General features: G+C 45.2%; 1 protein-coding gene across 3 annotated transcripts in view; it reads left to right on the top strand.

Annotated features, from left to right (window-relative positions):
- Positions 1 to 2322: 2322 nt before the first annotated feature.
- Positions 2323 to 26106, top strand: part of KLHL20 (kelch like family member 20) — a 38107-nt gene continuing 14323 nt past the window's right edge. Inside the window, exons 1-6 of one of the 3 annotated variants that reach the window (XM_037906920.2) lie at positions 2335 to 2612; positions 3279 to 3361; positions 5926 to 5991; positions 16215 to 16788; positions 22564 to 22722; positions 23962 to 24056. In XM_037906920.2, coding sequence (XP_037762848.1) covers positions 5969 to 5991; positions 16215 to 16788; positions 22564 to 22722; positions 23962 to 24056 — 851 coding nt within the window. In that variant the 5' untranslated portion in view covers positions 2335 to 2612; positions 3279 to 3361; positions 5926 to 5968. Of the gene's footprint in view, positions 2613 to 3278; positions 3362 to 4584; positions 4721 to 5925; positions 5992 to 16214; positions 16789 to 22563; positions 22723 to 23961; positions 24057 to 26106 lie in introns of those variants that run through there. The other 2 variants (XM_037906921.2, XM_043521558.1) reach the window with 2 other exon arrangements.

Raw genomic sequence — 26106 nt, forward strand, 5'->3', positions numbered from 1 at the left:
ACTGCGGGCTTCCGGAGCAACTTCTGTGGTGGAGCAGAACTCACCCTAGGCAGAGTGATGTATAAACTTCACAATCAAACCTCCCCAAGTGAGTGTAACTCATCAAAAAGGAAGGGAGTTGAATCCACTCCATTTATTTAACAAATTAAGGAGATGCTGAGTTTGTGATGCAATTCTAACAAGATAGCACTTTGCATTCTTAGGTTGCCTCATCAAGGGATCACAAAGCGCTATGCAATCATTGATTAAACCTCACAACCATCCCACTTTCAAGACAAAATTGCTACGCTGGGGATGAGTCATAAGATTGTAATTCTACCTTAGCACCTGGAGATTCAAAGGAATAATGTTTCACAGATCCCAAAAGTGAATTCAGGACCCATAGGCAGCTGTAATTGCAGGACGCCTTGTGAAAAGCTATATAATCCTGACAATAATAAGGTGACAGTCTTTCCTGTGAGATAGATGTAATACTATCTCCATTTTACAGGCTGGGGAAACCAAGGCACAAAGCAATTTAATGACTTGCCCACAACCACACAGCAAGTCGGGGCTCTGAACCAGGAACAGAATCCAGGAATCCTGACTCCCAGTTTCCTGCTCTAATCACCAGGAAATACTTCTGTTTATTCACATCAATGCACATTGAATTCCCAGAGCCTAGTGAAACTGATATAATAATTGATAATCAGTCATTGAGCTGATAAGGGCTGAATGATCTGCCCCACATTTGTTTTGAAATGGGTTGTCATGCTTAAGAAGGGGCATAAGTCTTTGTAGAATCAGAGTCCAATTGAATACCCTGAGATGAGGCCTTGCAACTGCTCGTCTTTCATTTTTGACCCAACATAAATCTGCTATTCTCTCACCAGTATTATTGCTTGGTGTGGAGATGGGAATTGTCTTGAGTCATTCTGAGCATCTTAAGTTATTCTGATAGGCAAAGAATAAAAAACACAACACACTTGTTGCAGAGGTTACAATTTGTAGGGTACTTTAACATTCTTTGGGAGGAATGGTGCTCCAGAAATGTAAAATATTATTAGTTCAGGTTTACTTAGGCTGCTGGATTGTGCTGGAATGTTGGACTAATCCCTGAGTTCCGTACCTGGCTCTGTCACTAACTCACTGTGTGATCATGGACCAGTCATGTAAATTGTCCATGCCTCCATTTCCTCATCTGTAGAATGGGGATAATAATCCCTACCTAGCAAACAAGAAGAAATCCCACCTGTCCCCAAAATTTTCAGAGTCATCCCACTTTAAATAAGTGAAAATGTGCCAAGCTCCTTAATTATGGATCCTAATGTATCCTGAACACACCTACAAATTTGGAATGTTTAAAAAAATGTGTGACCCTGCATTTTATTATTCTGAATTCTTGTCATCAGGAGTGCTGACTCATTAAGCCACATTTGGTGACATTTTTGCACTGTGGTTTGGTGGCACTTATTGTGATATGGCTATGCTTTACCCCAGCATGGTGATGCTTCATTGGGATGTTTCTCCACAACAGTTCGTTGTGACTCTTTATCGTGACTTCACTGTGATGTGGTGCCACTTTGCTATGATGCTTTCCTGTGGCCTGGTGATGCTCTGTTATGGCATTATGACCCCTTAGTGTGACATTTCTCCATGACACACCGCCATGATGGAGGGATGCATTGCTGTGAGGTGAATGCTTCTCCAGGACACTATGATATTTGGTGGTGACCCATTGCCGTGACACAGTGACACGTGACAGTGACCCATTACCATTCCACTTGGTGGTAACCGTTGCCATGATGCTTTGCCATGACACAGTGACTCTTGACAGTGACCTGTTACCATGACACTTAGCGGTGGACAGTTGCCATGACACAGTGACTCTTGGCAGTGATCCGTTACCACGCCACTTGGTGGTAGCTGCTGCCATGATGCTTTGCCATGACACAGTGACACTTAGCGGTGACCTGCTACCATGACACTTTGCCGTGACACTTGGTGGTGACCGTTGCCATAACACAGCAACACTTGACAGTAGGGTTGCCAACATTTCAAAAAATAAGGGACTGTTTTCTTAGCACTCCTGCCCCACTCCTCCTCCCAACATTATTATGATCATCATCATCATTATTATTAATCAATCATCATCAATAATAAGCAGTACTGACCTACATTCGCATGGGGTATTTCTTGCTGCTTTTTGCAGCACTCAAAAACTCCCGATCTTGTTCAGAGATGAAAAAATAAAGGACATCCTTGTAATAAGGGACTGGCGGCCACCTTAGTTGGCAGTGACCCACTGCCAAGGGGCTTTACATGTGGGGACTCAGCCGTGACAACTCAGGGAGATACCAGCGCAGTCTGCCGCCATGACGGTCAGGCGTTCACCTTCACCCTCGTCCCGCCTTTGGGCCCCCTGAGCCCCCATCTCCGGGGGAGGAAAGCGGGCGGGCCGGTTTGAGGCCGGAACGGTGGTGTCTGCGGCTGCGGTTCCGGGGGGAAGGCTGGGGAGAACGGACCGAGTCCTCTTGGCTGAGCCGACGGGCTGAAGGGGCTGGTTACTCGCTGTTCCGGGATCCGCAGCACCAGCCGCAGCCCCAGCACCGGCAGGCACAGACCCCGCGCCCGTGAGTGACAGGGCCGGGGTCCGGGTCCCTCCTCCGCCGGCTACAGTCTCCCAGGCGGCGGCGGCGGCTCCTTCAGGGGCAGAATCCCCTCCCCTGTTCGAGCGAGGGGTCAGGCCTCCGCAAGGGATGGCGGGGAGCCGGGGGCCCGGGCCGCGGGGCTGGGACTTGGGGGGGGGCGGGGTGCAGGGGGATGATGGGGGAGGTGCAGGGGCGGGGCTGGGGGAGTAGTAGCGGGGAGAGTAGGGCGATGATGGGGGAGGGGTTCCAGGGGTGCGGGGCTGGGGGAGGAGGAGGGGACCTGGGGTGCAGGGTCGGGGCTGGGGGAAGGAGGAGCAGGGCCGGAGCGCGGTGCAGGCTGGCGGGGGGAGGAGCGGGGTGCAGGCTCGGGGCTGGGGGAAGGAGGAGCAGGGGACCTGAGGTGCAGAGTCGGGGCCGGGGGAAGGAGATGGGGGGAGGAGCAGGGGACCTGGGGTGCAGGGTCGGACCTCTGAGAGGAGCTGGGGAGCAGGATCGGGGTTGGGGGGAGGGGAGGGGCTTTCCATTTTCAACTGTAATACCTTAAAATTCCCAATGCATCCGTTTCCCTGCCGCCGCGCCCCCCCCCCCCCCCACCGACTGGTTGGGAATAGACAGTGGGTCACGCTGGAGCCTTTTCTGTGTCTCTAGGGTACTGATGGTATCTGAGTGCCCCTCCCATCCTGGGCTCACCATACTGCCTTGCAAATGTGAACAAATTATCCGGCATCACGGTGAGATGAATACCTTATTTTGGGGAGAGTCTCGGAGGCACAGATGTCAGTTAGGGAGCCCATTCATATTGGAAGTCAATACATTTAAGTTCTTAACTGCTGTTTGTGCCTTTGAAATTCCCTCCCCTCCCCCAGTGTTACAGATGGGGAAACAGAGGCATAGAGATTTAAACCTTCTTATTGATATGGTATGAGGAGTGATGATGCACCTAGGGGCCTGATCCAGTATTTTTTTGGAGGCTGGGGGATACAGGGAATAATGTTATTTAAGTTGCTTTTCTATATTTCAGGAACATTATTTGCTAGTTCTCTTGCCGACTTCTTTTCGTTTCATGTCGCGTCTTATGCATGACATGATGCAAAAGGAAGGCCTCATATCAGGAGGTGATAGAAAACCAGCTATGCTTATCCATGAAAACAGCAACATATTTCTGCTATATAGCTATATCTGTGTATATCCTGGAACTGGGGCCATTATGGGAGAGTAAAGAACACTATTAATTGAATGAAACAACAAATGGGACAAAGTATTACCTCGTGTTACTATCCCAGTGAGGACATTAAATCAGGGACATTGTAGCAAAATTGTACAGAAATTTCTTTTTTATATATTTTGAGGAGATTAATTCTGACAAAAACACAAAAGGACTGTGAAGAACCTAGCCTTAGTCCCTTTACAAAATGCCTGCAGCATGCTGTGAACATCTTCTATTCACATTCCTGTAAAAGGGTCAGTTGTGAACATGCCTATTTATCTAAATGTATACAGGTGATTTGTGACATCCGATACTGTTAACCTTGTAGTGGAATGATCTTTATAATTCCCTGAAGTCCCTTCCTGCATGTGAAAAGTGTTTCATGCGTGGCATCGGAGTTATGTGCGCTCTACACCCCTCAGGAATAGGTTCCAAATGAATTTTAGTCACATTTATTAGCAAATAATAAATAGGTACTGATAATTTGAGAAGCCTGCGAAACTAAAAATAGCAAATCTAAACATCATCTTGATTAATCAACAACCTCACTAAGGCAAAATATTAAATTTTCGCTATGCGTTCATAATATATCATGTTGATGGACTATACATATGATTGTTTCTTGATCTTACCATATAAGATTTTTATAAATTAGGCTGCAAAAACAATATGTAAAGCTAAACCTTTAATATATACAGGAGTTAGGGAATTATTATTATTATGCCCATTTTACAATAAAAAGCTGAAGCACAGAGATTGGTCATAAAGGAAATCTCTGACAGAGCAGAGAATTGAGTCCAGATCTCCTGAGTTCCTGTCTGGTGCCTTAACCACAAGACCATCCTTTTGAAGCTTTTTTCATATGCTGAGGATATCTGCTCTTGTAGGTGGTATAATTTACTGCTTTCCAGTCTCCTGGCAGTGTTGTGCATCTTAAATTGTTTTTGTTTGATTCTTAGGTGATATAGAATTAGAAAGTATTGTTATACTGCTCTCGCTTCTTGAGTTCAAATGTTAAAGGCTATTATGAAACACCACAATACAGAAGGGAGTATTTAGTGTTTCCGTAAAGTTTAGTTTATATATTGGCTTGATGTTCCTATTTTAAAAGAAACATGAACATTGCACTTCTTTTTTGTACCTACTATAGATTTTTTTACCTACTAAGATTGAAAAGCTAGAGAGCATTTTAATAGATTTTTTTTTCATTTGCATATTTGACTGTGCTTTTTCTTAGTCAGTGTTATGGTCTCCCCTATCAGTCAGCTTCTTGATTGCTGAAAAGACCTTAATGATTATTAAAAGGGGAACGGGGGCGGGGGAGGGGTAATAAAAAGAAGCTTCACATGTCGTTTAAAGGATGCTGTATCAGAAACCAGAGTTTCATTATATTAGTCATTTTTAAAAATAATCTAGTTGACAAGTGTTCCTGTAAAAAGAGGCTGTATTCAGCATTAGAATTGGAAGTCTGATGAGTACAAAGTATGTAACTATTGCTTCTATGAAAAAGTAAATATACATTTAATAGAAGTGAAAGTGAGTTACAGTATCATGCAACTTCATCTATTTATTCTGTGGATATATGGCTTTGTTAGCATTCCTCTTGCCTCTGGGACATACAGTTGTCCAGACGTAAACCTGATCATATACGTCAGTGCTGTACTGTTTAATGAGTGCCATCTTTTTCTCGTAAGTGTGTGAAGTATAAATATCTCCTGGCACTTTTTTGGAAGTGTAGAGAGAGACATCCCATTCCCCACCCCCTGGTGTCCTAGATAACCTTTCCTTCCTTGATAAAATTGTTTAGAGTGTCCAGTGTAGTATGCAGTTTACGAGTGCATGATGGGTGTCACATTTGCCTACACCATCACTGTGCTAAATGTATTAAACTCATTATTTGTAAGGTGTTTAACTTTTCTTCTGTCTTATTCTCTGCAACCCAACCAGTGCTTAGCAAGATTGTAAATTCTGAAGCTGGATAAGGGCTTGAAGTCATACTATTTGGGTATGGTTAGTTATTCTTTGTATCATGGTGAAGAGCTAAAATAGGACATACTTTCACTTTTGTCATTCTTTCTTTTTCCTTAGGTCAGGTCTTGAAGTGTAAGGTGCAGGCTTCTCCTCACGGTGCATGGACGGAAAGCCAATGCGCAGGTAAGGTGCAGAACAAGAAATGATTCTTCTCTGATCAAAATCTGACAATTGGTATTGAGTTGATTTTGTAAGTAGCTAGCCCATAACATGTTTGTTTGAGGTGTGTATTTTTAATGGGCAAAACTAAACATCTGTTAACATGAATATGCTGTTTGAGAAAGGAAAGTATAGAGGATGTGTTGCCATAATCATCCATTTTAGAATAGTTCACTATGTTGCTGAAAAAATGTACTTTGGACCACGTATTTTATGGTGTGATTATACCAATATTTCCTCATGAACCATCTAGCAGTATTTCTTAAACCTAATCGTGCTCCTGATGTGCATTAGTGTGACCTTTACTGTAGACTCCAGTTCTCTACAGGCTGAGGGGATTTGTCTCTTATTTATGGATACTAATTGCATCTACTGTAATGGGCTGTGGACACATTTGCAATCTCTTCTTGTGTAATGCTGACATCAGCTATGTCAGAAACATACTCTGTCCTGCAAAGGAAAGAAGAATTGTGTTTGTTAAAAAGAGACATTGACCAGCTTGTTTGACATGAATTATATCTGCCCATTTTGATTATTTTAATACTGAGTGTGCCATAGTTATGCTTTATAGCAGATATGTTTCTGTATCTTTAAACAGACTGCCTACAAAAAGCCTATCTGTGTTTGCATGGTTGAGAATCACTTTTCAAAGGTATTGGACAGCCAACACTCATGAATGTCACCTAGCCTGATATGCTGGTTGTGTCCATTAGGTCAAAATATCTGTTGGAAGTGGGGAAAACTTATTAGATGCATGCTGATAATCACATAAACATTACAGTAGGAAAAGAGGTGGGATTTTAGCATAAGCCACTTTGTAGAGGGATATTAATTACTGCGTTTGCAGAAACGAGTACTAACCTAAACTTGGTTGTGTAACAGGGTGGTAGGAATTGCATTGTGTAATAGCTCAGTAATGTCATTCTACAAACGCTTATTGAGTTAAATGAACCCCTCAACAACCAGAAAAAGATTATCTAGGCTACTGGTTCAGTTAAGCTAATAAATACATCCTGGGACGTGACACAAGTGTCATTGTAGCCATGTATCATTTTGCTGAGACAAGGAGACTGATTTAGGCTATGAGGGGACACAGTTGGCTTTCTGCTGTGAGGTTTTTTTTCCTCAGAGGATGGACTGAATAACCTACCAGATATTTCTATCTTCTGCAGTGGGGGCTGTTTAAACAGTTATTAGCAACCATAAGGACACATCTATTCTATTCAGGTTCTTGTACTGCCCTCAACACTGTAGTACCTGAATGCTTTCCCTAAGTGTATAAAGCAGTGTGATAAGCATTTGCTATGTGTGGTTCTCTTCCCCCCCTCCCTTTTTTTTTGTGCAAGGGGAAAAAATATGTGAGGTTTTTTAATTGATTCTGCATTTATTTTGGCTGCTGTGCTGTGTGACAAGGAATGGGAAGTGTTGAGGTTTGAAGTTGTTTTTAGATTCTGTGGAAGTTCATTTCTCAGCCTTAGCTCCGTCTCCTACACAGACAAGTTTACCCTGGCAATGGACAGCTCCATTGTGCCTGAGCAGCAGAATTGTCTATCACGGTCCTAATCCTGGAACATTAGGCAAATTTTTTTAGATATACTGGGTCCAGACCTCTTGCACCTTGAAGAGAAGGACAGAGATCTTTAGTTTGACTCAGTGTTCTATAGGAAGCTAGTAGAGAGAACAGACAACAGTTGTTATGTGCTAATGCTAACTTGTGTTGTTGAGGTGTTGTGCTGTGTACTAACTGGAGTTTCCTAAGACCTGACAGCTTCATGTCCAAGTATATTGTATTGCTGTAGTCCAACCAGAAGCTGACAGTGGCATGGATCTTTTGGGGACAGGGGCCTCCTGATCTTTTGCATATCTCAGGGAGCTCTGTGTGGGCCATTAGGTTCCTGTTTTGTTTGTTATCTTATTGCTTATTTGCTTCCAAAATGTATTTCAAACAAATCTTGCTATGAAATCAATCTATTGGGGAAGCATTTACTTCTATACTTAATCAATGTCCTGCAGACATAGTAGCACCTTGTGTGATGGTCTTGTAAGAGCTCACAAGCAAAGTGGCGTTGGGCTGTGTCATTACTTGGATAGATGATTTTGGTAGGCCTGTATAGAAAGTATCCAGCCTTTAGAGCAGAGGTGGGCAAACTGCAGCCCACGGAACCGTCCTGCCCGGCCCTGAGCTCCTGGCCCAGGAGGCTAGCCCCCAGCCCCTCCCCTGCTATTCCCCCTCCCCCGCAGCCTCACCTCACTGCGCCACTGGTGCAATGCTCTGGGCGGCGGGGCTGCAGAGCCCAGCCTGACCCAGTGCTCTGTGCTGTGCGGCTGCCTGTCCTGGTGCAGCCGCGCCGCCAGCCACCGGTGCTCCAGGCAGCGTGGTAAGGGGGCAGGTTGGATAGAGGGCAGGGGAGTTTGGGGGGTGGTCAGGGGCTGGGAGTGTGGATAGGGGTCAGGGCGGTCAGAGGGCAGGGAACAGGGGGGTTGAATGGGGGCAGGGGTGGCAGTCAAGGAGGAGAGGAGGGGTTGGATGGGGCAGCTAGGGACAGGGGTTCTGGCGGCAGTCAGGGGACCGAGAGCTGGGGGGGTGGATGGGGTGGGGTCCCCGGGGGGCTGTCAGGGAACAGGGGGGGTTGGATGGGGCAGGACTCCTGGGGGGGCCATCAGGGGGCGAGAAGCAGGGGGAGTCGGATATGGTGGGGGGGCGGCCCATGCCTGGCTATTTAGGGAGGCACAGCCTCCCCTAACCCTCCATACAATTTCAGAAACCCGATGCGGCCCTCAGGCCAAAATGTTTCCCCGCCTCTGCTTTAGAGGGAACCGGTTAAAACTGTCATCCTTGAGCAAAGAAAGAATCGCAGGTATGGGTTTTCACTGCAGTGATTACACTGGAGGAATGAGATGAAGTTAATTAAAGATTAAATTGTAGTTTGGGGAAGGCTGTTGCTTCTCACTGGGGAAGTCAGCCACCTGCATGGACTGGGATCTCATCTGAGTAAAATTTAGCTGCAGAAGACATAGAAACCTTATTAAAAGACTCAGGCTGCAGAGCCTCATTGGCTTTTTTCTTTCTGCGTATAGATAATCTCGTAGTGAAACTGGCTTAATTGATTTTAATTAACTAAGATAAGAGAATTGTCATAGTAAGCGGTGTAAATAGTGACAGATAAACTGGATTATTACAATTATTTAATTTTTAATAATCTAGGGTATTAGTATCAGGTTTTTGAAAAGTGCTTGTTCACAACACATAACTGTAAACTGACAATGTCCCTCTGTGACGAAGTGGGACTGTTCTTAATGTTTTGTCTGAATGCTGTAGGGGTGCCTCAGTTTCCCCTATGCATTTCTTAAGTCTCTAGGTGGTGGGATAAGGGAGTGTAATTGTTGCAGAGCAAAGGACCAGTGTATATAAATGGCCGACACTCTGTCTCCTGGCAACTAATGGCCTGGGCCTTTTCCCCCCTGCAAGGTGATAGCTAAAGGCTTGGAGAACAAAGGAATCAGGTGACCTCCTGGCCTGGGAAAGGGACAAAGCCCAGAGGAGGAGGAGCTGGAGGATGAGTCAGTTTGGGTTGGCTGGGGATGTGGAATGAAGTGCAGACGTGGTTGTCTGGCTCACTGTCCCCCAAAATGGACCCGGATGAGGGGTCCTGTTCTCTGTACCTACAAGCTCTGTTTTAGACCATGTTCCTGTCATCTAATAAACCTCTGTTTTACTAGCTGGCTAAGAGTCATGTCTGACTGCGAAGTTGGGGGGCAGGACCCTCTGGCTTCCCCAGGACCCCGCCTGGGCTGGCTCGCTGTGGGAAGTGCACGGAGGGGCAGAGGATGCTGAATGCTCCGAGGTCAGACCCAGGAAGGTGGAAGCTCTGTGAGCTTTTTGCCCTGAAGACACTCTGCTCACAGAGAGGAGACTTCACCCGAGTCCTGACTGGCTTCATAGGGGGCAGTTCCAGAGCATCGCCCGGGGACTCTGTGACACCCTTTAAACCCCAACATTTGTGAAGGGCAGGGACACTATTTTGTTTCCACTGTTGATGACTAGAGTTAGTACTCTGCTCCCAGAAGCCTCCACTGAACATCTAGTTGATCCAGTGCATAGTGTTGAAGATCTAATAAGTGGTATTCACGGTCGATACTGAACTAATGTCCCAGCATGTTGTGCGTGGGCGGTGTGCTGTTGGAGGTAACTTATTCTGGCTGAGACATAAAATCAAATTCCTTGTGTTCTGAAAATCCCATGACAGATCTAGGGATTGGTAGCCTGGTGTACGCACCAAATTCCAACTCTGATATTTATATTCTTCAAACTGAAATGCAGTCCCCTTGCAGCTTCAACTGGATACTATGATCTTCGCTTCTTTTCCTAATGAATGTTGCAGAGTGCTGTTAAGCAGCTGGCTGCTTTCCACCCTAGGGTGTGTGTGAGTGAGTGGGGGGGAGGGGCTGAGAGTCAAAAGGTGCTTAAAAGTAAATTATTACTGAAGTGTCAGTGTACATTTCACTCAGAAACAGAGCCATAGATGTTTGGAACCTTGTAGGCGTTACTTGTATCCTGCAGGGATGGATGCCTAAGGGCATGTCTACACTTGCCATTTAAAGCGCAAAAAGTCCCTTTTTTCCACAAAACCCACGGGAGTGTCTACACATGCCAATGACTTCTTGCGGTGAAACTCAGAAGTTTCACTGCAAACAGAAAACCACCTCCATGAGAGGTGTATAGTTCTTACCCGCTAATCCTTTTGCGGTGAAGTGCAAGTGGAGACACTTCTTCCTGTGTAAACAGCTTTTAGCCTCTAGAGGATATCCCATGGTGCCTATGGTGACCACTCTGGCCAGCAGCTCTGCTGCTCTGACGCTAGGTAAACAGACGTCCACCCCTCCTCCTGTAAAGCCCCGGGAACTTTGAAACTCCCTTTCCTGTTTTGTTTGCAAGTGTGATCTGGCCAAGTGACCATAGCTGCTCCACAGAGCAAAGGATCCCCAACTTGGACCCTGAGCTCACCCTGCCCCCCCCTCCCCATTCCCACAAGACCTATCCTCAAAATGGAGAGAGCTGCACTGTGGGATAGCTGCCCTCTCATTGGTGATGGAAATGCTGCAAATCTAAACACTATCTGATGCCTGTGGAAGCAAGTGAGTACACAAACCAGCGCTTTCACCGGTTCCCTATCACAGGTGAAACTGACAGTGCAAAAACTCTGCAAGTGTAGACATTAGCCTAATAAATGCTTGTGACGATGAATAAAGCTCTGGGAGCCAGCGTAGCCAAATACAGTGAGGAGATAAAACAGCCCATTTATTTAGCTGACTTGCAGGCTGGTGTGTTCCTATTTGTACTTTTCAGCATTGTATGCTACAAAGTGATCTTGTCAGCGCTTCCTTAATCCCATTGTATTTGCTGGTTTCCCCAGCCTGCACACTGGTGGAAGCTAATCCCTGAATATTTGCATAGCTGAGTGTGAATCTTTGATCCTTGCATACACATTTCCTCTTCAGTCTCCCACTCTGTCTTTTAATCAACCCTGAGTATTCAGGAGCATCTCTCGGCCCTTTGTGTGGGGGAAGGCAGCCAGCCTAGTATGTGAGAATCAAGTGCTGCCTTCTGTCTTTCACACCTCTAAACCACTGAGTCATCGTTTCATTCCCTGCACATATTTATGCATAATACACACATAATACAGTTAAATTATTATCCTGTTCAGACAGATGCCATCAACTGGGTCCTTTTAATTCACTCTTCTGTACCTCTAAGTAGCAGCAGCCCACCGTACATAACATCAAGCATCTGGTTGTATCCAATGTGAAAATTCCCAAGTCCACTTATCTCCAGCACTATCGAGAGATAAGGTATGGATGAATTGGGAGTGTTGACTTTGAATTTCCTTGCATCTGTTCAGTTTGCTTTAATCATTAAGGGTATGTCTACACTTACATTTTATAGCGCTCTAACTTGCTGGCTCAGGGGAGTGCAGCAAGTCTGAGCGCTTTAAAGTGCTAGTGTAGACAGGCTCCAAGTGCTGGGAGCTGCGCTCGTGGAGGTGGATTACCAGGAGCGCTGGGAGAGCTCTCTCCCAGCGCTCGCGTGCGACCACACTCGCACTTCAAAGCGCTGCTGTGGGAGCGTTCCCATGGCAGCACTTTGAATTTTCCAGTGTAGACATACCCTTAGTAACACACTTTCCTTTAGGAAATATACCAGATACCTTGGAGGTACTAGAATACCATAATCATGGGCATGGTGTAAGAACCGGCATAGAATGGAATTCGTATTAACAAGCCACATTTTCAGCTATTCAGTTTCAAACTGACTTCAGTCTAGTGCAGGGGTGGGCAAACTTTTTGGCCCGAGGGCCACATCGGAGTTCCAAAACTGTATGGAGGGCCGGGTAGAGAAGGCTGTGCCTCCCCAAACAGCCTGGCCCCCCGCCCCTACCTGCCCCCTCCCACTTCCCACCTCCTGACTGCCCCCCTCAGAACCCCTGACCCATACAACCCCCCCTGTTCCTTGTCCCCTGACCACCACCCCTCCTGGGACCCCCACCCCTAACCAGCCGCCCTGTCTCCTGACTGCACCACCCCCTATCCACACACACACACACACACACACACACACACACACACACCCACACCAGGCCCCCCGGGACTCCCAAGCCTATCCAACCCCCCTGTTCCCCCTCCGCCCCATCCAACCGCTCCCTGTCCCCTGACTGCCCCCTGGGACTCCCACGCCTATGAAACTGCTCCCCATCCCCTGACCATCCCCCGGGACCTCCCGCCCCTTATCTAACCCCCACCCCCTTACCATGCCACTCAAAGCGGCAAGACTGGTTTATTGGAAAGCCTGGGAGGTGGGCAGGTGCAAGCCGCGCCGCCCGCGTGGCGGCATACCTGCGGGGGAGGGGAGACAGCAGGGGCGGGGCCGGGAGCTAGCCTCCCCGGCTGGGAACTCAAGGGCAGGCTGGAGTTTGCCCACCTCTGGTCTAGTGGAAGGGAGGAGATTTCATTCTCCCCAACTGGAGGCAAGGGGCTAAGGTTTTTCACCACACAAATTCAACTAACTTAAAATATAGCTCAAGCTGGATAACAAGCTCAACAGCGTAAGATTTCGTAGGGAGCTCTACTCAGTCTAGAGCAGTGGGTTTTCAAAGTTCGGGTCGCAACCCAGTACTGGGTCGCGGCGTGCAAGCAGGGCTGGCTCTCGGCACCAGCTAAGCAAACTGGTGCCTGGGGCAGCGCTGCTGATGGGTCGGCACTCCGGCACTTCTTGGGGCCGCAGTCCGGCAGCAGCCCCGGCCGCGATTCGGCAGAAGCCCTGCTCCATTGTTTCCTGCAGCGGCAGTTCGGCAGCGACTCTTCTGACTCGGGTCTCGCCGTCGGTGGCAATTCAGCAGCAGCTCCCTCCGATGTTCCTGTTCTGTCTGGTGGCGGCGTATTCAGCAGGTTTTTTTTGTTTGTTTGGTTGGTTGTGTTTTTTTTTTTTTTTGCTGCTTGGGGCAGCAACAAATGTCGAGCCGGCCCTGCATGCAAGACACTGGGTCGCCTTGCTCAGCACCCAGGGACCCTGGCAGCCAGCCAGTAAAACTAGTAGCAAAACTAGTAGTCCCTACCCGGAAGCAGCCAGCAGCAGGTCTCATAGGCAGGGGGCCACGGGGCTCCGCGTTGCCCCCACCCTGAGCACTGGCTCCACATTCCCATTGGCCGGTTTCCAGCCAATGGTAGTTTGGGGGAGGGTGCCTGTGGGTGAGAGCCGTGTGGAGCCACTTGCGTGCCTCTGCCTAGGAGCCAGACCTGCTGGCCGCTTCTGGGGCGCAGCACGGTCTGCAGCGCCAGGACAGGCGGGAAGCCTGCCTTTGCACCCCGGCTGCGCTGCTGACTGGGAGCGCCGGAGGTAAGCCCGTGCCCCAATACCCTTCCCCAGCCCTGACGCCCCCCACCCCGCAAACCTGGAGCCCCTTCCTGCACCCCAGACCCTGCACCCCCAGCCCAGATCCCTGACCCCCTTCTGCACCCCAGCCCAGAGCCCCCTCCCGCACCCTGAACCCCTCCTTCCCAGCCACAGCCCTCACCCCCACACCCCAACGCTCTGTCCCAGCCCTGAGCCCCCTCCCACACCCCAAACCCCTCATCCCCAGCTCTGTTGGGTTGTGGGCATCAACAATTTTCTTCAACTGGATCACCAGAAAAAAAAGTTTGAAAATCACTGTTCTAGAGCAGTGGTCTCCAAACTTTGTGGATCGCGCACCCCCAGGGCCAGCTCTAGGGATGCCAAAAAAAAAAGAGCTGCCGCCGGTGTGCCGCCGAAGATGGAGCCGGGAGAGCCGGTGTGCCGCCGAAGATGGAGCCGGGAGAGCCGGTGTGCCGCCGAAGATGGAGCCGGGAGAGCCGGTGTGCCGCCGAAGATGGAGCCGGGAGAGCCGGTGTGCCGCCGAAGAATCAAAGGTCTGGGAGTGCTGCTGCCGCCATGCCGGCGGCACTCCTCCTGCCACGCACCCCCAGGAATGGTCTTGCGCACCCCGCTGTGGAGACCCTCTTCTAGCGGACACTCATAGTTTTTGCCTGGTTCTCTTCCCGGCTCTCAAAATCAACTAACGTTGTGTCTACACTAGAGACCTTACAGCGGTGTAGCTGTACCAATGCAGCTGAGCCGCTGTAAAATCTCTCATGTAGCTGCTCTATGCTGGTGGGAAAACAGTCTAAGATGCAACTGAATTATTTGAAATGTCATGAATAGCACGATTTCCTTGTGGTTAGAAAGTGCACTTGAGATCATAATGAGAGAAAAAGATGTGATCTATTTTTAATTCTTCCTTCAAGCATGCAGCAAAATGTACCATACAGTGTGGTGCCCAGAACTGGAGATAGTACTCCAGCTGACACCTCACCACTGCCACGCAGAGCAGGACAATTACTGCCCAAGTCTGACATACAACACACATTAATACACCACAGAATTACGTTGGGCTTTTTTGCAACTGTGTTCTCCCTATTTATAGCCAGTGCGGGTGGGGTACAGTGCAGTTCCTACCCCTTTTTTGGAGGGCTTGTGTGGCTGGTGGTGATAGTATAAAGCAGTGGCTCTCAACTCTTAAGATACCCTGTGGTTGATACCCGTCCAGGGGCAAGAGGGCGTATGGGAAAGGTAGTTGTGGCCTAAAAACCTAGTGGAGGACAACAAAGAACTAAATAATTGCAGCAGTGGCTGAAAACTTTTTACACCTTAGCTAATGACAGTGACGTTGGTGAAATACTGCGGCAGCCCCCCGCCCCTCCCCCAATCTCTGTAAAAAATGTTATTGTTTATATATCTTGCTGAATGGCTTCTAATTTCTAAGGTTTCCATCTTGACTTTATTTTCTTCCTTTTGGGGAAAGAGAGTTGATTTTTTTTTAAAGTATTGTTGAAAATGTTTTGACTGTTTAGGATCCAATCACACTAATTGCAGTCCTTAGTATGCCATTCCTTGGAGAAATTAACAACTTCTTGGAACCCACCTGAAACACCAGGGTGTGTATTGTGTCTGAAGAGTCCAGGTACAAAAATCAGAGAACAAATAAATTAGTGGATGCACCAGGAAGCAGGGACATAACCAAGATAGTAGCCAACCATCTTACTTTATGAAAGTCTACAGGGATGTCATGTGCTCAAATACCACGGTGAATGATGATCTAAAAATATACATAGAGGAAGCCTGAAGAAGAGAAGAAGGTTGGTCTTGTATTAAGGAGTTTGACTGGGACTCTGGAGGTCTGGGATTTAGTTCCAGCTCTGTGTCAGATTTCTTGTGTGACTTTGGACAAGTCACTCTCATATTCCTTAATTCACTGCCTGTAAAATGGGGATATTACATTCCTACCTCACAGGGCTATTATGAGGTTCAATTAAATGTGTAAGACATGCTCAGATACTACAGTGATGAGTACAGAAAAGTCTATAAAATAGATGTAAATGTGAGCCTATTGCAAACTGGCTTTTGTTAACTCACTGGGATGCTTTGATTTAGACTAATTTTTTTTCTGTAGCTATTTGATCAGAAGTGCTTGTTTCCCTAGGTGGCCAAGGAAGCTGGAAGTGGTGCTATTTCTATGTCCAGCTCAGACCAGACAGTGATGGACACAGAGCCACCAATGGCATTTGGTGAGAGATGAGTCAATGATAATCCTGTTTCATGGCTTGCTCCTTTGCAGGTGTACCAGTACTCGACCAGGAGAGACCGGAATGGATGTGACAAGCCGTTGCACCCTTGGAGATCCCAACAAACTGCCAGAGGGGGTACCACAACCTGCTCGCATGCCCTACATCTCAGACAAGCACCCTCGACAAACCTTGGAGGTTATCAATCTTCTGCGGAAGCACCGGGAGTTGTGTGATGTGGTACTAGTCGTGGGTGCCAAAAAGATCTATGCCCACCGGGTGATACTTTCAGCCTGCAGTCCTTATTTCCGAGCCATGTTCACTGGGGAACTGGCAGAAAGTCGGCAGACAGAGGTGGTGATTCGAGACATTGATGAAAGGGCCATGGAGCTACTGATTGACTTTGCATACACTTCCCAGATCACAGTGGAAGAGGGCAACGTCCAGACCTTACTGCCAGCTGCTTGTCTACTCCAGCTGGCTGAGATCCAGGAAGCCTGCTGTGAGTTCCTAAAAAGACAATTGGACCCTTCCAACTGCCTGGGTATACGGGCTTTTGCTGACACTCACTCCTGCCGTGAGCTGCTGAGGATAGCCGACAAGTTCACACAACATAACTTTCAGGAGGTAAGCTGCAGGGTGTGGGTTCTGGGCATTTCTTGTTTAGTGCCTCCTTACAGATCCTGCCCTTCTACCTGCAATGTCTCTTGTTCCTGGTTAGTATTGACTAGCTTAGTAAGAGGGAGAGGATGTACCTGTAGCACTAGTACTAAGATGCATGATAACTTCTGTATCATATACTAGTTATTTCTCAACTTAATGTTCTGATGTGAATACTGCACATATTATAAACAGTGAATGCTGAAAGCTAATTGGTAAGTGGCAGTGTGTATGGAATGCATCTGACACTGTGTTCCTGAACAATAGTTTGTGACATTCCACTCTCTTTTCAGAAGTGTTTGAGGTGCTGCACAGTTTAAAACACACACACACACACACACACACACACACACACACTTCAGAAACTAAATATAGAGCTTTAATAAAGGGATTGGAGAGAACTGGGGAAGGTGTGGAGAAAATTGCAGAGGCCTCAGAGGAGCCCTCAACTCCCTTCCCTAATCAGAAACTGTGTTTCACATCTGTCATTCAGCAACAGTTTGAAAGTAATTCACATGTGTATCTGCAGAGGCTACCGTTTTAAACCAAAGCCAGGTTTTTTACTTCTCAGTTATTTCTAGCAGATTTGAAAGACTTACCAGACATCAGCTCAGTGAAGGACTAGTCATACTTGCCAGAAATAGATATGATAGAAGAGGATGGAGTCCCACCAAGGAATCCTGTGGGCAGAGCTCTGGTGAGAAGCATAGCCCCACCTCACATTCTCTTTTGGGAGTAATAGGGCTGTGTTTTCTATCAGGATGCTTTTCCTGGTCACTGCTTGGTGGTGTAGGGGCTATATATTTTGTGTCAGGCTCTGGAAAGAAGGTTTTTCTGAACTTGAAGTTATACTCCCTGGTGGGAGAAGGAGCATTATATCTCTCCTACTTCCTCCAGAACCTGCACCACTTTACCCCTCACAGCAGCCAGGAGGCTTGAAAGGAGTTACTCTTACTCTACCTATTTCCCCACTACCAATTTTTGGATCCCCTTTCCTTGTGAATAACTTCTATGCCTTCCCTTCTACTTATAGCTTTCCCAAACTGCAGCAGTGTGTAATTGACAGATTGGTTGTGACCCACAGGGTTTTCTGAAGAGCCTGTGTGAAATTATCCAGAGTTGTGTTCATTTCAGTCTGGTGCCACTTAGTAAGTTATAAGCAGGGGCAGACAGATTTGAGCTTGACTGTCTTCACATACATTGAAGACTGCTCCATAGTTAACTGAAGACACACTGCATCAATTAATGCTCAGATGTATTTGGAAGGCTTCTCAGACATAAGGGCTAGAAACTGAGTTTTTTTAAAAAATGAATCTAAATTCCATAGAACTTGATTTGCCATAGGTGAGTGAATTTTTCAGGACCAAGCTTCCAGCTGGCAATTCCACTCCACATTTTCTCTGTACTGCGTTAATTCTGCTGTTTTCTTGGGGAGGGACAGTAATCAGCCAGTTGTTTATTTTCAATGCTCGCTGTTTTCAGTTGTTAGAGCTGTGTTCTTTCCACTGTTACGTGAGTAGGGCATGACTACAAGCCTCCAAATAACTTTTTACAATCCAGTATTTTTGTATTGAAATATTCAAGCATTGATACATGCAGCTGGAATCTGAAAGTGTTATGAACTCCTTATGATTGGGACCTTTCTTCTTTATGTTCCCACTACAGCCAGCTCCCAGTCTTCATAGTCTTCTTTCTCCATACCCACATCAGATTACGTGCCGCACAAAAGCTTTGGCTGGGGCGGGGAAGCCTTCCCCATCAAATATATTAGTGTATAAATTACTAAACTGAAGTGTGGCTGTTAGAAAGCTGCTGCTGTGATTACGACAGTATTTTTTTCTTTACTCAAACAGTTCATATAAACTTGGAAGGGCAGATGCTATTGTTTTTATGCCTCTATATCCATGTCCTTATCAGAGCCCTAAAGAATTCCCTATTTTTTCATCCTCTCTTTCCCCATCTTATTGAGGCCACCATCCTTGCAGCCATCTTCTTTCCACCTGAAGAATAGATCAGAATCCTGTGTGGAACCCAGTTACCTGGCTATTTAATAAGCCAAAATGGAGACTAATAAGTAATGCAAGGCATTCCTTCCTCCACAGGGATTGCGTGTACATACTTCTGTCAACCTGACAGAATGAAACAAAAGATGGAATCTCCTGCCTGGCAATGTTTGCAGTTCAATTAGGCACTAGGCAACTGGGCAAAGCCAGTCAGTTACTTTGCGCACAGTCTTTGAATTAGTCCATATACTCTACTGTGCTAACCTTCTGGTTCTGTTTATTTTTATGTATGTTGCTGCAATACATCATTAATTCCTTAGTAAAGTATTCCTCCAAGTTTTCCATTCCTCTCAGTTTAATCTGCCCTTGTGAATCTCATGCATATAATGTGAAATAAATTTATTAACAACTTTAGTCTGTGAAGGTTTGTTCCTGCATAATTTTTTTGTTAAAAGAAAAGTAGTACTTGTGGCACCTTAGAGACTAACCAATTTATTTGAGCATAAGCAAAAACAAGGGGAAATAGGTTACCTTGCATAATGACTTAGCCACTCCCAGTCTCTATTCAAGCCTAAGTTAATTGTATCCAATTTGCAAATGAATTCCAATTCAACAGTCTCTCGCTGGAGTCTGGTTTTGAAGTTTTTCTGTTGTAATATCACAACTTTCATGTTTGTAATCGCGTGACCAGAGAGATTGAAGTGTTCTCCGACTGGTTTATGAATGTTAGAATTCTTGACATCTGATTTGTATCCATTTATTCTTTTACGTAGAGACTGTCCAGTTTGACCAATGTACATGGCAGAGGGGCATTGCTGGCACATGATGGCATGTATCACATTGGTAGATGTGCAGATGAACGAGCCTCTGATAGTGTGGCTGATGTTATTAGGCCCTGTGATGGTGTCCCCTGAATAGATATGTGGGCACAGTTGGAAACGGGCTTTGTTGCAAGGATAGGTTCCTGGGTTAGTGGTTCTGTTATGTGGTATGTGGTTGCTGGTGAGTATTTGCTTCAGGTTGGGGGGCTGTCTGTAGGCAAGGACTGGCCTGTCTCCCAAGATTTGTGAGAGTGTTGGGTCATCCTTCAGGATAGGTTGTAGATCCTTAATAATGCATTGGAGGGGTTTTAGTTGGGGGTTGAAGGTGACGGCTAGTGGCGTTCTGTTATTTTCTTTGTTAGGCCTGTCCTGTAGTAGGTGACTTCTGGGAACTCTTCTTGCTCTATCAATCTGTTTCTTCACTTCCGCAGGTGGGTATTGTAGTTGTAAGAATGCTAGAGATCTTGTAGGTGTTTGTCTCTGTCTGAGGGGTTGGAGCAAATGCGGTTGTATTGCAGAACTTGGCTGTAGACAATGGATCATGTGGTGTGGTCAGGGTGAAAGCTGGAGGCATGTAGGTAGGAATAGCGGTCAGTAGGTTTCCGGTATAGGGTGGTGTTTATGTGACCATCGTTTATTAGCACTGTAGTGTCCAGGAAGTGGATCTCTTGTGTGGACTGGACCAGGCTGAGGTTGATGGTGGGATGGAAATAGTTGAAATCATGGTGGAATTCCTCAAGGGCTTCTTTTCCATGGGTCCAGATGATGAAGATGTCATCTATATAGTGCAAGTAGAGTAGGGGCATTAGGGGATGAGAGCTGAGGAAGCGTTGTTCTAAGGCAGCCATAAAAATGTTGGCATACTGTGGGTCCATGTTCTGTTTCTGACATCTGTGCAAAGGGAGCGGGGGGGAATCGATTGTAGGATGGACAGCTCATGCCTTTGTGTCAGTAGGCGAAGCTCTTGCCATATATTCTATTTTCAGACATTTGTTCTGTGATGACGAACCATATTGTCTGGTATATAAATCAAATGATCACAGTCAATACTGTAAGATAAATACTCCTGATTACAATCAGCATGAAAACAGTAGTGTAGCCCATTGAAGATCTTGTGTAGGGCTATAAGTTTTCAGGAAGGAAGCAGTCAAATAGTCTATTAATTTTAGCCAGATAATTATCTGGCAAATTGGGACAAAGGTGATGTTTAGACATTTTTAAATGATGCAATTGGTAAATTATGTATGCTAGCAAGTCACATGGAGATAGCAACTCAGTTGGCAGAAGCGCTAGTGTTATTTTCAGGGTCTTAAGAGACCTCCCATTATGAAATAAATTGGAGAGTTACAGGATTTTGCTCCCTGCAGTGCTCTGCTACCGTCCAGACTGATGCTTTGCAACTGTCAGGGCCAGCCTTAGGCACAAGCTGCCCTTTGTAGGGTTTGAAGGCAGGCTCAACAGATATGCTGGCAGCCCAGTTTCTTCCTTCTTCCCCAGCGGTGGGACTGCAGGGGCGAGGTAGTTTGTTGACCAACTTTATCTCAGCTTCTCCTATGACCATGGGAAGCTAGTCGGATAACTGTGACCTTCGCTGCCTGCTATGACCCTTTTAGCAACATGTGCTGTTGTGAGCATCTTGGATATTTTCTAATACACACACAATATTTTGAATTGGTTCTTCAAGTAACTAAATGAACCATGCAGATGATCGCTAGAAGAGTGGAAATCTTTGCCAAGAGAATTTATTTTTATTATGCTTAAAATCTTGCAGCCAGGAAGCTGAGCTCTTGCATGCACATTACTTACTGTGGAATGCCAACGTTCAAGCACTTCATGTTGCTGAACCTCTTTCTCAGGTGCCATGGTAGAAACTGGGCACACTTGTGCGGAAAATGGGTTGGCTGTCAGCAATTGTGCCATTTCCATAGGTCTGTTTTATTTAGGTTGTTATACCTCTCCCATTGTCCTGGTATCTGAGTGCCTGAGCATGATATTCAGTGTGTCTTAGGTCCATAGCCACCCAGGACGGTCTGCAGTATGGCTGCGTAGTGCATTATCACTGTGCTATCATTTGGTCTGAGCATAGGAAGGAGAAGAATCTCCTAGGTCTTCTAATGGTGGCTAAAGTCTTCTGAGAAACTTGCTTCTTATCTTGGGTACAGAAGAATTTATTAACATGTTTGCAAGTTGTCAGTGGCTTATGTTTCATAGGAGATCAGTCCTTGGGGTTTTTCAGAGGCTCTGATTCCCTCTTAAGTGCATTTGCACTCTCTCACTCTGTGTATATATTTAGAGAGAGTGAAAGAGACAGAGGTAGGATCATATGAGTCCATCTGCTGTCCTGAGACACTTTCCATTCTGCTACAAATCAACGTCAGGAAGATTTTTCCTACATATCTACAATGTCTCTGGTAATTTGTTTTTGAGACTCTTTTGCCTTCGGTTCTGATTTGGATTTGTTATTACATTACAAATAAAATGTCTTTATTTTGGTGCCACTTTCCTCTCAAATATTTATCAGCTGCAGAACATTTTTCTTTCTGTTTTATGTATTCCACATGGCAAATGAGGAGGCTGGCTTTAAACAAGGGCTTTGCTATTCCCGAATTTTGAAATAGGTTAGTGCATTCTGTGACTTACCACTTTACAGAACTTTTATTTTCCCCATTCATTTTCATTGCCATCTAAAAGTTATCTGAACTGCACTGTTGGGGCCCAATTTTGTGAAGCGCTGCGGATCCTCCACTTCCACTGATGTCAACAGAATTGGAAGGTGCTCAGCACCTTACTGGATCGGACCAATTGGATCCTATCTAAAGGGAAGGATTTCTCCTTTAACTTTGAGGCAGAGTCCAGAAGCAGTGAGTGCTTTGAAACAGTGTCCTTACCTTTTTCTTTATCATCATCTCTTTGAACAGGTGATGGAGAGTGAGGAGTTCATGCTTCTTCCAGCCAATCAGCTCATAGATATCATATCCAGTGATGAGTTGAATGTTCGCAGTGAGGAGCAGGTGTTCAATGCAGTGATGGCCTGGGTAAAGTACAGCATTCAGGAGAGGCGACCCCAGCTACCCCAGGTAACCTTGAGCGTGGTTCACATGCATCTGCTTTGTACAAGGAGAGAGAGATTTTGTTGGTGTAAGTAGTGGAAATAATTCCCCTCCTGACTTTCCAGGTGTGTTAGAACACTCACATTTTCCAGTCATCTAGGCCTAAAAGTCCAGTGCCCAGGTACGTTAGTAACGGGCCCTTTAAAAATGCTTACTGATAGAAACATTAAGATTTGCTATACTGGATCGGACCCCGGGTTCATCTAGTCAATCCTGTCTTCAACAGTGGCCAGTACCAGATGCTTCAGAGGATTGTGAATGAACCCCTAATGCAATTATGGAATAACCTTCCCCTAAGGGAATTTCTTCTTAACCCCAGGCAGTTGATTTATACCTTGAAGTCTGAGGGTTTGTACTACAGCTGGTCAGGACATTCTTGATTAAATATATTCTTTTGTCAAAGCTGAAATTTTGCGGCAGCATTATCTGTTTTGACAAAGTTTTTGAGGGGAAGGTTTCTGAGTTCCAGGATTCTCTGGTCAGAAATAATGAGAAAGAAAGAGAGACTCTTACTGCCCTGCTTTGCCCTTTTTGCTCCAAAAATGGACATTTCAGCACAATTGCATTTCATGAAAACTTTCAAAAGTTGTTGTGAAACAGAATTGTCATCCTCCTGTCAGCTCTAGTTTATACCCCTAACAACTCTTTGGTCCCTTGTAGGACCATATGTTCATCTGTGTTTAATTCTGTATTCTATTATACCTGCTTGTGCATTTAAAGTGTAAGCTGTTTGTGGCATGTTTGATGTAGTTCATTTACTGTACACTGCAGTGTACACTTAAAAGGGTAAATAGGTAATAAAACTGTCAGCCAAACAAGTGCTTAGGACAATATGTATAGACATCTGCAGTCTTCTTAGGGTTTTCAGTCAGGTTGTTGGGTTTCATTCATGAGCAGTCTCATTGGATCAGCTCTTTTAAAATCTGATGTTGTCCTGCTGGATAAGGACACTGGCTTATTGAAATTGCAAAGGTCTTATAGACAAAAAGTTGCATTGAGCCAGAGTATCATGGTCTGAATTACTACCGGGATTGTTAGTACACTCCCTATTGCTAATCTTTCTGTCCTTGTGACTGCATTATAACTTAATTGGATCACAAAGCATGTGGAAGCAAATTAGCTAATGTTGCTCTCTATTTGACTGCTCCTTCCATCTGTAAGGTGACAAGTGCGTTGCCTTTAATTGTGTTCTGTTTTGTCTCATAGGTGCTGCAACATGTCCGTCTGCCACTACTCAGTCCCAAGTTCCTGGTGGGTACAGTCGGCTCAGATCCACTCATTAAAAGTGATGAAGAATGCAGGTAACTCCCGCTGGAAAGAGTGAAACTGAACAGTGCAGTTCTATGAATTTCACTTCATGCCTTATCTGTGTTTGCTGTCCAAGAATATTGTGATTTGTCAGTGGTAAAACTAAAGTGATACTTACCAGTTTCCTTTTCTGGGATTGGGCAGAGGGGAGATAGAAGAAAGCACTGCATTGCAAGTATGTATTTATTTGTGTAGAAGTTGCAGTGTACCCTCAAAGGAGCTATTTTAATCAATATTTTGGTGGGAGAGAAAGCTTTGGGTAGGCAATTTACCTTTCTGATAAATCACCCTTCACAAGATGGCCTGTTTTTCCTATCACTTTGGCTGTAAAGCCAGGTGCCTTAGTTACCATGAATCCCACTGAGCACTGCTCAGAGGAAGCCATATTCTAAACAACCTAAAATAGCTTTTCTGTGTCTGAAAATGTCATGACTTTTATGGCCAGGGTAGCCAGGGGTTCCCAACCTTTTTTTCCCTGAAGTCCACCCGTCCAGTTGCAATAGGCACTGCGACCCACTATTAATACTTCTTGGGGAAAATTATAAATATTAATTATTACATACGTATAAACTATAACACTATACACAATGTGCATGTTTCCTTTTCATTTTAATGTAAACAATGATAGAAATCCCGAGCAATATGCACTCAAAGAAATGCTTCAAAATCTTTGAAACCAAACAGCTTTAGTAAAACTACACTACACTTTGCCAAATTTTGCTCTCCACATTTTTTTATTCAGAAAGGGGAAATGCAATGTGTAAATATACAATGTATAAAACTGAACAATAAGCCACACAATGTTAACAAAATTGTTTAAAAAATGTTATTTTTGATTTTAAAACAAAATAGTTGTCCAATTTTGAACACTATATTGTGTTTTCAATTTTTTTAGTGTAAAATCTGAATTTCTGTGCTGTGTCAGTAAAGACCCAACCTTGCTTTCTACGAACTAGAAAAGAATAAAATATTGTAAATAAAAACATAAAATGACAATTATATTATAACACACTGAGGCAACAGGTATTTATCTGACCTGGTAATGGAAAATCCAAACGTCAAATATGTGTCGTCATATTTTCTTACTACTTCCTTTATTTTTTTGGCTGGCTCATTTTGTTTAGCTGTAAATAGTCTGGGATTTTCAGTATCTTCTCCATCAGAGCATTCTTCTCTTTTTCTAAAAAATAAATCTATCCTTGTCAAATTGAAATACTGCTTGACGTTTTTTACAGTTGTAAATGGCGGACTGTGCGTACGTTACTAGGTTACCTTGCAGTGAAATGCACCATTGTACTCACAAAAATTAAACTTGACATATTGCAGCTTGTTTTTAAAATAAACAAATAGTTTTTTCTATGTTTTGTCCAACATACACAGCTCAAAACATTACATTTATATAGCTATTACTTAGATTACATGAGTCACATGAAGTTAAATATTTACTAAGAGATTGGCTGGAGAATGCAGTTGTGCTGGCAGACCACCCGAGACTGTGTCCTGGCCCACCTTTTGGCCCTAGCCCACAGTTTCGGAACTCCTGACTATACCAACCCGCCTGGAACTAGAAGAGAATGCTAGGACTATGGGGAAGCTGCAGCTCCCCTTTACAGAGGCGTAAAGCTCCCCTTTCTAATGCTTTAGGCTCACGAGATATCAGACTTTGAAGCTCTGGTGTTTTTATATACAGAAAATTGTCACTCGTGTAGGACTAAATTTTTCCCTTCCTGGTCTTTGGGCATGTATAATACTTTGGTGCTGAAGGAGTTCAGTTTTTGTGTGGAGAAGGTGGAAGCTTTTTTGTGGCAGGTTATTTAAAATAAAGTAAAAAAGCCGATTGAAGTTGCTCAAGGATTTGGAGTGTTAGAATTATTTGCAGGGTGATAGATAAGTGGGTAAGAGGGTGGGTGATCTACTTAAAGCTGAATGATGAAATTTTTATCATCTGGATACCTCATCCATCTATTGGTATTGTGTGTGAGGTTTTAACCACCGATATTTTGATCCTAAACAAAATAATTGCTTCTCAAGTTTTATCTTACA

This window comes from Chelonia mydas, chromosome 8, assembly GCF_015237465.2.
Source record: "Chelonia mydas isolate rCheMyd1 chromosome 8, rCheMyd1.pri.v2, whole genome shotgun sequence".
Lineage (NCBI taxonomy): Eukaryota > Metazoa > Chordata > Testudines > Cheloniidae > Chelonia > Chelonia mydas.